Genomic DNA, 14,672 nt, shown 5'->3' with positions numbered 1-14,672 from the left:
CTCCTTCCCTTTCTCTGTATCGCTATTTTTTTTTAAAGTTGCAAACCTGTTTTTATTTTATTTTAACCAGTTTTTATTTTTTATTTTTTATATATACATATACACAAAGATTATCAAACGGTGTTAAGGTTGTGAAACAATATAATTTATCGCTTTTTAATTGTGAACATGGCTGAATTTTAGATGGGCATTTTTCATTCATGGCAGCACCTCCTTAATTACAGGAAAAGGATTCGACTATTATATATAGTATATGATGAAGGGCTGAATCTAGTAGTCCCACAGAAAAAAGGAAAAAAAAAAAAAGTGGGGGGGGGGGGGTGTTGTTGACAGTCACATTCCTGTGTTCTAATTCCCCCACCCCCAGCAAAAAAAGGTTTTTCACATACAGCCTGTAGTTGTCCTTAATATAGTCAGAAATCTTCATTAGTTTGTTAAGTTAATAAGTTGCAAGAACATGAGTTTATGTTTCTTGACACCCATTATGTGGGCAAAATATTGGGATCCCTTCTAACACTTTTTTCAAGTGCTTTTTCTGGGCTATCTGTCCCAAACAAACAGAGGGAATTGTACTAAACTATTTGATTTGACAATAGCCATAGCTTTTTTACGTTCCTTAACCAGTGGGAGCTTTCCCCCTTCTTCCTTTTCTCTCTTTTGTGGGCAGTAGGATTTGAACCACTGCATCTGCCCTATGATGACAGCTACTTTTCACTGTGGGAGGTATTTGAATTATTATCCATGCCATCATGTGCTGTGCACCTCTCTTTTCTTTTTGAATTTTTTGCGTCCTAAACTAAGCCTTGTACTGTCTCCAAGATCTTTCTTAATTGTCTATATGGCTCATCTTGAAGACCACCCCTACTTAGTGTCCATTTGGATAACTTATTTTGGGCAGCTTACTTCTAAAAGCGGAGCCCATTTTAATAAGTGAGGTTATAATAAGTTGTACCTAGGGAGGAGAAAAAGGAAAAAAGAAAAAAAGAAAGAAAGAAAGTGAGGCTTTAAAAAGCTGTAACTAAATAAGCTGCTCAACAAGCTGTAACAAAGCAATCATTCTTGTAGCTCTCCTGGAACATATAATTTAATTTACTGTTAATATTATATTATTGTGACCATGAGTTAATAAAACCAGTTAGATGATCTGAAGAAAGAGATAACTGATTGCTACAACAAAATTTGTTTTATCCATCTCTCTGTTCTATCTACTGTGTGACAAATTCTTCATATTTTAAAGGGTCATTAATTACACTTAAGTGACCCAAGTATATGTATTATACTAAATTTCAGTCACAGTATATGTCCTGTGCCGTAAATTATGCTGGATTATTTGCCAAGTTTGTGAATATATCCTTTTTTCTTTCCAAATTATAATGAACTCTCAGAAATTATATTGTTCCTTCCTTATTTCATAGGGATGTCTCAAAATCCCATAATTATGCCTGTGGTAAGGTTTTAAATGTTAATGCCATTACTTTCCTATTGTCATTGCCTTCTGTGTACCTTTTGTTACTTTACTCGTGCTGTAAAAATTATTGTCATATTGAGTTCAATTTATCGATGAACAATGGTTCATATGTTTGCTCCAGCCACGGTATTGGTAATAGTACTAACAAGGTTGAGCCAGACGATGATCCTAGCAAGACAGAATTGTTGGAGGCACTATGTCATTCTCAAACACGAGCAAGGGAAGCTGAGAAAGCAGCAGAGCAAGCCTATGCTGATAAGGAGCATGTTGTCGCACTCTTTTTCAAACAGGCATCACAGCTCTTTGCTTATAAACAGTGGTTCCAATTGCTGCAGCTGGAGAACCTATGCCTCCAGCGTAAGAACAAAAACCAACCTATCTCTGGTCTTTTTCCGTCTGGCTTACCTTGGTTTCCACACAGGGTCAGACAGACAAAGAAGGATCAGCACAAGACTGGAAAGAGAAGGCATAGTAAACGAAGGAGTGAGATTAGAAAACGTGCTGTTGCTTTTGCAGTGGGGTTGGGTCTTGCCAGTGCTGGTTTGCTCCTTGGTTGGACCATGGGATGGTTGTTTCCATCTCTTTAAATTGATCCTTTATTATGGCTGTCAATAGCACTCGTGCCATGTGCTATCATGCTACAAACGGAACTTGCTCTTCATGGTCATAATTGGGCTCTATGGGGATGCATGTTTCAGATTGGTGATTTTTTTTACAAGCTTCTGTAAGTATTAATGCAGTTTGGATTTATTTACTGTGTATATTAAGTACATAATTTGTACAAATCATGTGACTAGATATAAATATGTATATAATTGAGTAAAAAAAATTTAGATTGGATTATCCTTCTTTTATTTATTATTTACTATGCATTTCCCAAATGGTTTGTAAGCTACCTAATTTAAATATCTTAGTTTGAATCCAATTTCTTTGTCATCATCAGGTTCATCATGTTCACTTACCTTGATGTTCTGTATAATATCTCTTGGCTGGATTTTGGAGTCAGTTAAAAGCTTGTTACAAGCTTAAGAGTCCAATTCAAGCTTTAGCAAGAGCTTGAATGCAATTCTCTTAACATCATTTGCTATATTATGCTTACCAATTTTACAGATAATTCTTTGAGAAAAAAAAAAAAAAAAAAAAAAATTCTTGCGATACAGAGGAGACAGAGTTCATATGGCCGACCATCACCATCCCTTGCCAGACTTAGACCACCGCAACCGACACCGGTAACCTAAAGGTGCAAGAGGTATTGAGATACAGAAATAGAGAGAGGCAGATACAGAGAAATAGAGAGAACTACTACCAGTCAAAATTAAATACGGTGAAAGGTACAAGAGGTATTGAGATACGGAAATACAGAGATGCAGATACAGAAAAATAGAGAGACAGAAATAGAGAGACATAGATACTGTCCGTAAGGGCATAGGAATTGAGATTGAGGATCAGCGCTACTCCGTGACCAACATAATCGGAATTAAACACAGACCAACGAAAGGTACGCATCACTTCTCTGTGTTCAAATTTGTTTAATATGGAATCAGAACAAACATCTTAATTTGCGTTGGACTCCACATATTAAGGGGTAGTTTAGGCTACAAGGAAGGGGAGTGTTAGAATTATGGCTAAATGATTAGATTCACCATTTTCCTAACAACTTAAGCTTTTGGGAGATTTGATAACTTAACAAACATAAAACTTTGTACTGGTTGGGTTGGATCTTGTAATCATAATATAGGAAACACATTCTTTGGACTTGAATTTCTGCAGTATTAGTTGTCAGCAATTTATCATTAAAAGATGTAGATAACAGTCTAATGGGATCTTTTTTTTTTTTCTTTTTTGACAGATAAAGAAAGCATATGCATGTAAATGACAGAAGGTTGTACATCAAATCACAACAAGTCTATTGTGGCTTTGCATGTGAGAGTAAACTACCCCCCTGCCCCCTCTCTTTCCCCTCAACTTCAGCTCAAAATAAATAAATTACATCCTTCATATTTCATTTGGAAATTATTATATAGTGTTTACTTGCGGATTCTAATCATTCTGTGAGGGGGGACATCCTCACTACAACATCAGCAAAATGGTGGACCCTTGTAACAATCAAAGACCTTGCAATAAATTTTCATCCTTCTGATTGATGATTAATAGAAACATATTTAAATTAAATTAAATGATAATCCTATTTGAAAAATGACTTGATTACACCACTACACATTGATTATGGTCATGAGATTAAGGTTATCAATAGCTAAATTCTATTAAAACAATTTGAATCATCTAGATGAGTACGCTGTAGTCTGTACTACTAATAATTGATGTGAAAAATGTGAGGTTTCCATTTGGGTAGCACCCCATCATATATTACTTCATATGGTCAAAAGTATAGTAAGTAAGACACAGTGGATAACTTAAGCATCAATACACTACCTAAATGAAGCACTGATGATGGTGCTGTTGATTCTGAAACCACAAAAAGGTCTATAAAGTAACAATCTACAGCATTACCTGAAATGTTGGCCCGAATTCTGCTGTGAGTAATCTGTAGTGGAACTTTCCCATGCACGGTTCTCTAGATTGGAGAATCCCTTATTAACTGTCTGATCTAAAGATGAAGCAAAACTCTCATCATGGTGGAAATGCTCTGTATGAGCAGATGGTCCCTTCCTAAAATGCTTGGCCTGTGGCCTTGGTAGATCACAATTCTCAATATATTCAAGTGACCTCTGAGCAACCAACAAAGCCAACTCATCTTGACCAGCAGTGCGCCACCAGGTTTCAGTCTTCTCAGATCCCACCCAATCGGATCCCAGATCAGAAGAAAGCTTCTTAGCTTGTTCATGGACCAAGCAATTGAAAGAATCCAAGCCCATGAATTTGTCATCTAAGTACCAGAACTCCCCCAAGTCTTTCTTCTTAAGAGTTTTCTGTGAATCATTACTGAGTACATCCTTGACTTCACCCATTCCAGTATTATTTTCATTTTTCAAACAACTGGCAGAAAAATCCCAAGGTTTCTCCATAAAAGAATTATTTTCTTTAACAGTTTGATTACTAACTTCTTCCTTTGTTTGATGATCCTCATTAATTTTTGTAGTTTTATTAACAAATCCAGAACTTAAAACTTCGAGCTCAGCCTCCAAGGCATTTAGCTGTTCATGAGTAAAATCTTTGTGGTGTCCGAAGTTTGGTTCCAGGTTCAACCACCACCTCATGTTGGTTGGTGGATCAGAATATGATTTATGAGGTGTGCGCATTGGGTAGGGATGATCAGGTCCATTTGCAGCACTATCAGGTGAAACATCAGATTCTGATTTTGAGGAAGAAGATGGGGAGCAAGAAAAATTTGGAGCTCTCCTGAAATCTTCTTCGGCGAAGCGATAGTTAGCTGTTTGCTGCCTTGTTGCTCTTGCTCCTGATGCAGCCATTATGTTACCAATCTCTGATGGATTAAACAGCAGCAAAGTTAGAATCTCATATAAGCAACAATATCCAGTAAAGCATTTGTTCTAGTCCATATAATCAAGACATTTGAAAGCTCAAAGCTAAATAAATCTGTGAGACTAAGCTCGACTCAGCAAAACCTTATCACAATTCACAATTACTTCATTTACTTGGGTCTTGGATCCCAATAGTCTAGTACTCTACAAAATAAACAGAATTCAGATCACAGAATATATGACCCAGACAAATTCAGCACAATTCAACTGATAAGAAATAGGATGCTAGAGATAAATTTCAACACAAACTGAAAATTCTGGGAAACCTTTAGGAGCTGCTTTTGTTTAGTTACCAAACATTAAAGAAGTGAACTGTACATGAAAAAATTATGCAAATCATGCTGACAATAACACTAACCTTAATGTATAAACACAAAACAAATATCACACCCTTGATTAACCTACATTTACCAACATAAACAACTTCTCAATGAGTGATATTGTTCTTATTCGGATTTAAAAGCAAGCCATGTTCATAAAGTAGGTCAATTAGAAACATGAAGCAAATACCAAATTCCTCATACAAGCATAGTTGACAACCAGATATATAAGTATATAACATAAACTCTCAAATCATACTGGCAATTATAGATTTGACCCTGTAGATAGACGACCATAATAATAAAAAAACAAACCCATTATGAAGTATTATTGTATTAACCAAAACCCAGGATCCAGAAAGTGCAAGACCCACATCAAGAAATCCATAGAATTCACTTTGAAAATAAACACAGAAACATAAGTATAAACAAAATGAAAGAACACCCACTTCTCAAAATAAAGAAAAGGTAGCAATCAAATTGGTTTCACTGCCAACCCAGAAGGTGAAACAAGAAGCTGATGCAAATTTATAGGCTCAAAAGACAAGACAGATATTGACACAACCTCTTCACAACAAACCAAATATACAGAAATGAACAGAAGTAGATTCGGTATCCTTATGTATAATACAAAAAAGGTAAAGCATAAAGAGTTAAGGAAAGCATTAAAAAATGAAGAAAAGAAAAAAGGAACAGAACATGAACATGAACCAAAAAATTTGATGAGATCAAGAAAGAGAGATAATATTACCTTATCAAAAGAGATGGATTTTCTTGATTTGCCGCTAAAATCATATATGTACTAAAAAAAAAAATTGGTCTCAGGTCTGAAGTCTTAGTCCTATACTGTTTTTTGTTTTGTTTTTTTGTTTGTGTTTCTTGGCACTTACACCACTGTTGAATCTGTTGATATAAATAATAAATCTATACTTTTTTTTTAACAAAAAAAGAAAACTCATATATAAAATAATTTTTCTGATTTTTTTTTTTTTTTTTAAATTTAGAGTAAGAGAATTTATCTGAAGTTGAAGTCATAACTCGGTGATAAACCAATAATCTTTCTCAAAAAAGAAAGGAAGAAAACCCTCAACTTATCAAAAATAGAAATAAAATAGAAACGAATTTTGATTTTTTTTCAAAAATAGAAATAAAAACGGATTTTGATTTTTTCAGGGTTGGTTATTTGTTATTACAGAAAACTTTTTCTAGAAAATTGTCTATTTTTTCTATATTTATATTTGGTTGCAATGCTGAAAATTAACCAAGAAATATTTTCACTTATTTGACTCACAAGGGAAAAGCATTAATATGTTTTTTTTTAACTACCAAAAGCATTAACATGTTTGTTATATTATATAAATATGTAACAAAAATTGTCTCTCTTTTTTTTTTTTGTGCCATTTAGAAAAACTTCCACGGTTGCATATGAAAAATTATTAATGATTTTCCGTGTAAAACCAAACAACATAAAATATTTTCAAAACTTTTTTCTAGTATCTTTGTTTAAAATAATGTGAAAACTGTGGTTTAGAAAGTGTTGTAAAGCACATATTTACAGTATTCATAAAGCAAAAAATGTATTTGGTACTATATTTCAAATAACGTATTTCAGTGTATGAAAAAACATAATTGTGTGTTTGGTATGTGCGTGTTTTTTTTTAAAGCTGACAAGTACAGTACAAGTGGGCCCCCTAGTTGAAATTGAAAAATAAAGTTTTATGTGTTATCTAATCAAGTGGGTCTTATATTTTTCAACATATTTACGAAAGTGTCATTGAGCAACGTTATTTGAAAACTGAAAACTGGTAAAAGAAGTTTTTTAAATTCAATATTTAAACACCCTAAATTGAGCAACATAACTCAAACACTCCAGTAAAAAACATCCTTAACAAACGCGTTTTTTTTTTTTGGCCCACAATTTTCTGTATTTAAACACTAAAAACTATTGATCAAACACCCTAATCAAACAGGTTCGTAATCACATAAGTAGGTTCTAGTTAACTCAACTAATAAAGTTTTTTGTCGTTGAGTAAGAGATTTAAGATTCAATATAGGCCTACACCAAGAATCAATTGACGTCTTGGTTTAATGATAAAAAGTAATAATCAGAAACAAACTTTATAAGTTGAAACTTTATTTTAAAAAATGTATTCGCATAAGTAAAACAAGTTATTTTTCTAAAGAAACAAATGTTTTACTTTGAAATGTTTTAGAAATATTCATTGTTTTACTAAGTCATGTCATTTAAAATTCCAATTTACTTAACAAGTTCATGTAAATCACATTAGGGATGGCAATGGGGTAGGGCGTGGCTAAAGGATGGGGTCTTTGTCCTTGTCCCGCATGGTTTTGCCTTACCCTATCCCTGTCCCGCTCTGCATGACGGGAAAAATTTTCTCACCCCATCCCCGCCCTATGGGGCCCTGCGAAACCCTGCCCCATGGGGCCCCGTGAAGCCCCGCCCCACCCTATAAAACTCTACTTTTTGTTAATTTGCCTTACAACTAGTACAATTTTTTTAGTGAAACCTATTTCATTAATAAAAATATACTTAAAATTACAACTAAATTTATCCCATCAAATCAAATAAATTTTTAGAAAAAATTGAATAATATATCTAAGTGTTAACAAGACAATCATAAAAATAAAAAATAAAAATAAATAAAAACCTCATAGTATAACACATAATAAAATAAAGGCAGAGAACTACATTGGGTAGAATAAAATAAGCTAATATTGATATGTTTGTTTAAATAGTAAGGTTTTAGGGTATGAAAAATTTACAATTATAATTTTTAGCAACGCGGAGCGGGGCAGGGCAGGGCGGGGCTAAAATTTTGCCCCATCCCCACCCCACCACCTTTATGAGGCGGGGAAAACCTGCGCGGGGTGAAGCAGAGAGGGGCGGGTTAAGCGAGACGAGGAGAAATTGCCATCCCTAAGTAGCAAGCTCAGGCTTCAGAAGCAGGAGAGGCATCGACGGCAGCAGCATCGTCAACAGGGGCATCTCCTGGAGCATCATCAGCAAGGACCGCGGACAGAGCAGCTTCGTCAGCGGCCATCTCCCTGTCCACTTCCTCCAAGTTCAGGTTCCCCATGTCAACACCGGTTGGGTGCTTGACCATATATCTCCGAAGAAGTTCAAAGCCTTTAAAATACCAACTGAAAAGCACAGTATTGTACTCTTCAGTGGTTTGAAAGGCCTCAACGAACCTAGCCGCAATGGTCTTCAGCAATTCCTTAGAGCTCTGAAGCTGCTCATCCTTCTCCAAGTTCAGCTGGCGCTCAACTCTAAGGTCGTCACCTAAACCCTTGACCTTCTCCTTTAAAGTAGTAGCTTCGTCCATAGAGTCGATAAGGTTCTTCTTCAGCTTTGAGTTCTCACTTTCCAAAGCTTGCACCTTTGACGAAAGGGATGCCAGCTTAGCCTCTTGAGTAAGATACTCAGAAGCAATGTGTAAGCTCTCTCCCAGAACCTGAAAAGAAGTACCAAGTCTTCGGTAAAAAAAAAAAAAAAAGGGTTGCTTATGAAAGAAGTAAAAGCACTTCACCTAAACGAGCTTATGGACGTGGCCACCAGCGACTGTATTAAAGGAGACCCCAGAGAAAGCCTTCAGGTCGTCAGCCGTCACAATGCTGTGGGCCCGTTCAATTGCCAACTTCTCGTCCCCCCAAATTGTTGAGCGACCAACATCCTCTTTCTCTTTCTCTTTCTCTTTCCCCGTCAAGTGTGGCCTCTTGGAGACGGGCGTGGGAAGCTCCTCCACTGAAGTAGACGGAGAAGCGATCCTCGTCGTCTCAGTGCCGGAGACAAGGGGAGTGACGGAAGATGGCGGAGTGGCAGAAAGACCCCTCCCTACTACACGCACGGTCTTTTTTCCTATGTTGGACAAGGGCTCGTCCTTCTTTGCCCTCATCTTCGCATACATATCTTTATTGAATTTGGACGTCATCTCTGTCAAAAAAAGAACATTAGTCCCGAAGAAAAGCACAGGAAAGAAAGGTCAATACTGACGAAGCTAGAACTTACTCTTTTTTCCTTCTATGTCAAGATTTTTCAAAACAAAGGCAGAGGGCTCAGGCCCGAGGCAGTAGAACGCAAGAGTTCTGGGATCAACGAGATCGTCCCAGCTCTCGATTGTCTGCGCGTACTTGATAGCCTTTTGCACACGTTCTCTATACCTGCTCTTAAGCTTTGGCCGTCTTTTGACTAAAAAAAAAAAAAAATTTGGGGGGGGAGGGGAGAGGGTGTTAGCGGCTATAATTGTAAGCACGACAGAATTCAAGAAACGAAGGAGAAATATTGACGCACCTAAAGTCGGGGTTTCCCACCGACGACGTAACACCGGGAGATCACCCCAAACCTCACCCGAGGGTGTCTCAAAATCGTCCCCTAACACATAGAAGAATCTGGACTTCCAATACCTGAATGACGAAGGTAACTTTTTGACAATCCTAGTCCTCCTCTCCCAAGGCACTAGTTCATAATACTCATGCTCCTTTGACGCTTTCAAACGATACAAATACACCAATTCGTCAACCCTAATCATATCCCCGTCATTAGCTGCCAGCCATATCCCCATACAACTGACTAAAATTCTCCACGAATTGGGCATAAGTTGCCCCGGAGCGATACCAAAGTGATCTAACAGCTCCATCAAGAAAGGATGGACAAGAAACCTCAACCCACAAGTGAAGGCAGCCTCGTAAAAGCATACCTCACCTAGGAAGAAGTGACACGCCCGGTCTTCCTTACTGGGCAGACGAACCCTAACTCGATGCGGAAACTGGAATCTATCTCTAAACCTCGCCAATGTGTCAGCGTCTAGCCCACACTCCTCTCCCAGAGCATAAAAAGCCCTAACCTCTTGAGGGCCAGAGACGGCTGTATCTTCCTCCGCTGGTCCGCCGTTGGACGACAACCCAGTTTCAAGCTCGCTCGACCTAACTTCAGACATACCTACTCTCACTCCAACCTCGTTCACAAACCAATCTAAAGACTGATGAAGCAAAGGCAACAGATCAACCAAAGCAACACTCAGACAGTTACCCTCAAAAACAAAATCCTCAATATTAGAGGAAACCCTTAAAGACCCTCCTAAGCAAGCAAAAAGGAATGAAATTAAGGGGCAAGCTATCCTAACCTCAGAGCTACTAACCATAAAAACCAAATAAAAGACACAACGGCAAACTAAACCCCCATGGAATTTAGAACAAACGAAAAGAGAAAAGAGAAAAAGATCAGATGCAAAGCCACAACAAGGCGAAGAAGAGTAACACAGGAGAATGGGCGTACCTTAAGGAAGCGATCAGAAGAGGGAGCACCACCACACTGATTGCCAGTTAAGAGAAAGGTTGCAGAGAGAGGTCGCCGGAAAGGACGATCAAAGCAAATGATTGAAGGATTTTTGAAAAAAGTGAACAACAAGAAGTTTTAAACTAAGGCTTTGGAAAACTGAAAAAACCAGCGGGAAGCCCAATAGTCCCACCAAATCAAAGCATTAACTCCACCCACCAGCACGTGCCACGTATGCCACGATTTACGAAACGCCGCCACTTTGCAATTAATGTGGATCGAAATCCCAAACGACATTCGTAAACTGTAAACTCTTCACATTCTATGGTCGACATTTAAATAACGAACACAGAATCGAGGGGCAACTGACGGGGCTGACGAGTTCATTTACACATGGACGATCCCATTAATACGGACGAATCCAAACTCTGGCTAGGTGAGTTAATTATATGTTTTACTGACGAAGATATCCAGACCATTCAGTGCAGGCAATCAAACCCAAAACGGTTACAGGGACAACTGTACAATCCGTTGAAAAACAGTGATGACACATTAAACAGCCCCAGACGTTACCAAAAGGAGCATTAAGACCTCCATAACTAACCCAACAACTAGAGGCCATAAGAAGATATATAAGTCCCAGACATCGCCAAAAAATGGGAGAGACAAGTAAGAAAGGAGATTGTTTATTTGCTTTTCTGTTCATCTTATATTGCTTTTCTTTTAAGAGAGTTTCATATTTTGACTTTGGCATCGGAGGCGTTGTGGCAGGCACCACACCGGTGACCATCTGTGGAAGTTAAAGGATCATCTTCATCCGATGAACAGTACTGACGAGTCCACACTCATCAGTTTGAACAGTACTGACGAGTCCCCACTCATCAGTTTGAACAGTACTGACGAGTTCGCACTCATCATCTATCAGATAAAAAAAAAAAAAAAAAAAAAAAACAACAACAACAACAACAACTACTACTACTACTACTAAACTAAAGTAGTCAATAAGCTACGTGGCAAAAGCACATTGATTTTACGTGTTGTACACATGATGAATTGATGAGCCACTTAGAGCAAGCAGTGCCAATCACATTATGCAAAATATAATTTTTATTTTATTAACCATGTACTCCGTAAGATGTAACTTTTATTATATTAAACATAGAATTATAATAGGTGATCAAAATGATTTTTAAAAATATTAAATTTATCTTAACTTTAGGTAATAGAGTTTATCAAACAAATTATCTTAACAATTTTTTCATCTAAAGTAAATTGTCTTTATAATTAATGAGTTATTCCGCAAACACGTACTATACGATGTGTAAGTGTAACATATTTGTTAAACCACTTGTCAAAATTATAAATTTTAAAACCTAATTTTTATTATATAATATTATAATATATATTCAGATGATTGTGTAAACACTCATCTAAATATTCATTTACTATATTTAGTTGTTTTGATGTGATAAATAGGCTTTGAAGGGCCTTGTTTAGCAATTCACCATTGGGGCCACATATTATCAACAAATCAAAAACAAAAGATAAAAAATCTCCAATCATTTTCATCTACCATTCCATCAATCACAGTATCACACCCCATCCTTTTCAGTCCTAGCCTTTCTTAAATTAAAGAAATTTGTTTTAGGGCAACAAAATGTGCCCGTAAAGTCTAAACCATGTAGGCTCCATGTCTAGATTTATAGCTGAGAAGCCGGACAGGACACAGCCATAACCTTTTAATAAAGACTCAGCATTTGCCCCAAAAACCTGACCTTTGAAAAAAAATGAAAATTTGAAGCTAAAAATTAAAAGTTTAAAACCCATTATTAAATATAATAACTCAGAAAATATATATATTACCAATAGTTTTATAGTCTAGTGACATGGAAGAGGTTGAGAGTGTCAATTTCAATTTTAATCCCCACTTGCAAGTTGTAACTAAAAGATAATGTAATTGAAATTTTCATGATTATCCTCTTGTCAAAAAATCGAATCACTAGAATTGCAGTCAATTGGATATATTTTCAATTAGAACTTAACATCAGTTTCAATTGGATATATTTTGAAACCATGATTTGTAGTACGCAGGGAGAAGTTTGAGTTGAAAGAGATGGAATTGCCAGTATATTGATTATACACCTAGTACTTGTTGTAATGAGAATAGTATTTTGATATCCAACTCAAGTTGCCCTTTTGGCATTGTTGTAAGAAGTAAAGCTTTAATTCTAGAGCACTACATTTTACCACTTGTATACAACCAACAAAATTGATGTTTGAATAATCATAAACTTGCTAATGAAGTTTTGAGTCTTTAGTTGTGGGTGGTGCTGAGAAGTGAGAACCTATTCCAACTCAAAAGTTAGGACTGGGGGTGTGTTGCTATTGCTATTGCTATTGCTCTAGCTCTTGCTCTTGCTCTTGCAATGGCAATACAACAGTTCTATAGATCCAAAGTATGCACATAAACCAGTCTAACAGACCACAAGAAAAACGTAAAACGAAGTACGCTTATGATATGGTTATATAGATACATTTTGCTATCAACGGGGAGAAAAAATTAGAGACTTGAAATATACAAAGATGATATGCCATTAATATTGAATCCTTTGTTTATATTTCATTCTAAGTATGGACAATCTTTTTTGTAGTGGAAACTTTTCATTCTTCCTACCCAGTTTGTCTAAGTAGTATACAATTTTTTTCAGGGTTTCCATGACCTCTTCACTCTCATAGCCAAATTCTCTCTCTTGGATACTCACAATTCTCTTGAGTAGCTCCAACAACTCACCATCATCCTTCCCTAATCTAGTCTGAATGGACACCAAACAGTCCAGAGCCTCCCCTGCCATACAAATTAGAGAACATCAGATAGACACAGATTAGACTTGTATAAGTAGTTCATGTGAAAATTTCAAATGGATTTTGACACTAGTCAAGATTGTTGGTCACAGCCAGCTTAGGTAACATGAAGTAATGGCTAATTCATAATCATGACCATGTCCAACATAAATAGAGAGGATAATAAACAAACGACCCAAGTATCTCATCAAGCAAAAAGTAATAAAACAAGCTTACCAACAGGTAGAGAATCTTTTCCAAATGCCTTTTCACGGATGTGCAAAACTCCAGCGCAAGTTGCTCTGCTTCTTCATCCCGTTTTAGATTGTACAATGTAACTGCAAGATGCAACATAGGGAAGGTGATGGATTGATCATCAGGCCCCACTGTCTTCCTCATGATTTCTAAACTAGTCCTGAGCAAGCGTTCAGCTTCCACAAAATTCTTTGAGCGTGAATAGGACGTTGCAAGATTCAGCAGGTGTGTCACTGAGCTGGGATGCTCTTTTCCTTTATACTTCTCGGTGATCAACAAGCATTCCTCTAACATTTTTCGGCCTTCTTTTCCCCTAAGAGCAACAAGAGACGAAAGGGAAAGCAAACTAAGTGAGGTTGAGAACCACAAGTGCAAAAAATGAATTACTTGGTGGAGCTTCTCTTATTTACTGAAGTTTCAGAACTGTAGCCCATAAATTTTAGATTGTTTACATTCCAGCTATCCTTAAAAAAGGTAACTAAGCAAAACCATATTAAAGCTCAATTATCAGGTCCCAAGATTTGACATCTCATCCAAACTTAAGAAAAGGATGTTTTGCTTGACAAGCTTTGAAAGAGCAATTATAGGCCTTAAGCATGCCCTTTTGTTGAATTGGAAGTCATTTCAAACTCATAGATCCAGAGAAAAATCATTTGGATATCTGATGATACAATGATATTTCCTGCTGGTTTTTCTACACCTACCAATTAATGCTATTAAATGTTGAAAGAAGTAGTACTCATCACAGTCAAAGCATTTATCACTAATAAAGTAGCACAATGACATAATGAAAAGAAATAAAAATGCATAAATTAATTTCTTGGGGTAAAATTATTAAATTATACCTACAATATATATAATTTTGATAGGTGCATTTTCATTTTTAATTCCAACGAGAATCTGACTCTACCTTCCAACAACATGAAGTAACTCTGCCAAATCTATTCTCATCTTCTCCATTATGCTGTCATCTAAAGCCACATAATTGA

General features: G+C 36.6%; 3 protein-coding genes across 3 annotated transcripts; 1 reads left to right on the top strand and 2 right to left on the bottom strand.

The window, feature by feature from the left end:
* The first annotated feature begins 1,560 nt into the window (after positions 1 to 1,560).
* LOC136065956 (uncharacterized) lies at positions 1,561 to 2,055 on the top strand. Its single transcript, XM_065769794.1, has one exon. The coding sequence runs from the start codon at positions 1,561 to 1,563 to the stop codon at positions 2,053 to 2,055; it is 495 nt and encodes a 164-aa protein (XP_065625866.1).
* A 1,924-nt stretch (positions 2,056 to 3,979) lies between these two features.
* Positions 3,980 to 5,929, bottom strand: LOC112034630 (uncharacterized; the record flags this gene model as incomplete). The annotated part of the gene is given in 2 exon segments (XM_065769792.1): positions 3,980 to 4,913; positions 5,741 to 5,929. A coding segment is annotated over 1 exon segment (920 nt), but the record flags the coding sequence as incomplete, so codon positions are not given.
* Positions 5,930 to 13,161: 7,232 nt separating this feature from the next.
* LOC112034615 (uncharacterized) lies at positions 13,162 to 14,670 on the bottom strand (the record flags this gene model as incomplete). Its single annotated transcript, XM_065769793.1, is given in 3 exon segments — positions 13,162 to 13,432; positions 13,666 to 13,996; positions 14,594 to 14,670. Coding segments are annotated over 3 exon segments (450 nt in total), but the record flags the coding sequence as incomplete, so codon positions are not given.
* Between the last annotated feature and the right edge of the window lie 2 nt (positions 14,671 to 14,672).

This window comes from Quercus suber, unplaced genomic scaffold (assembly GCF_002906115.3).
Source record: "Quercus suber isolate HL8 unplaced genomic scaffold, Cork oak 2.0 scaffold_1388, whole genome shotgun sequence".
Lineage (NCBI taxonomy): Eukaryota > Viridiplantae > Streptophyta > Magnoliopsida > Fagales > Fagaceae > Quercus > Quercus suber.
The sequence above is the reverse complement of the archived record's forward strand: the minus strand, read 5'-3'. Positions and strand labels throughout refer to the sequence as shown.

Bases quoted from the DNA above. Each gene is read 5' to 3' on its own strand.
- LOC136065956 (XM_065769794.1), top strand. From the start codon at position 1,561: ATGAACAATGGTTCATATGTTTGCTCCAGCCACGGTATTGGTAATAGT.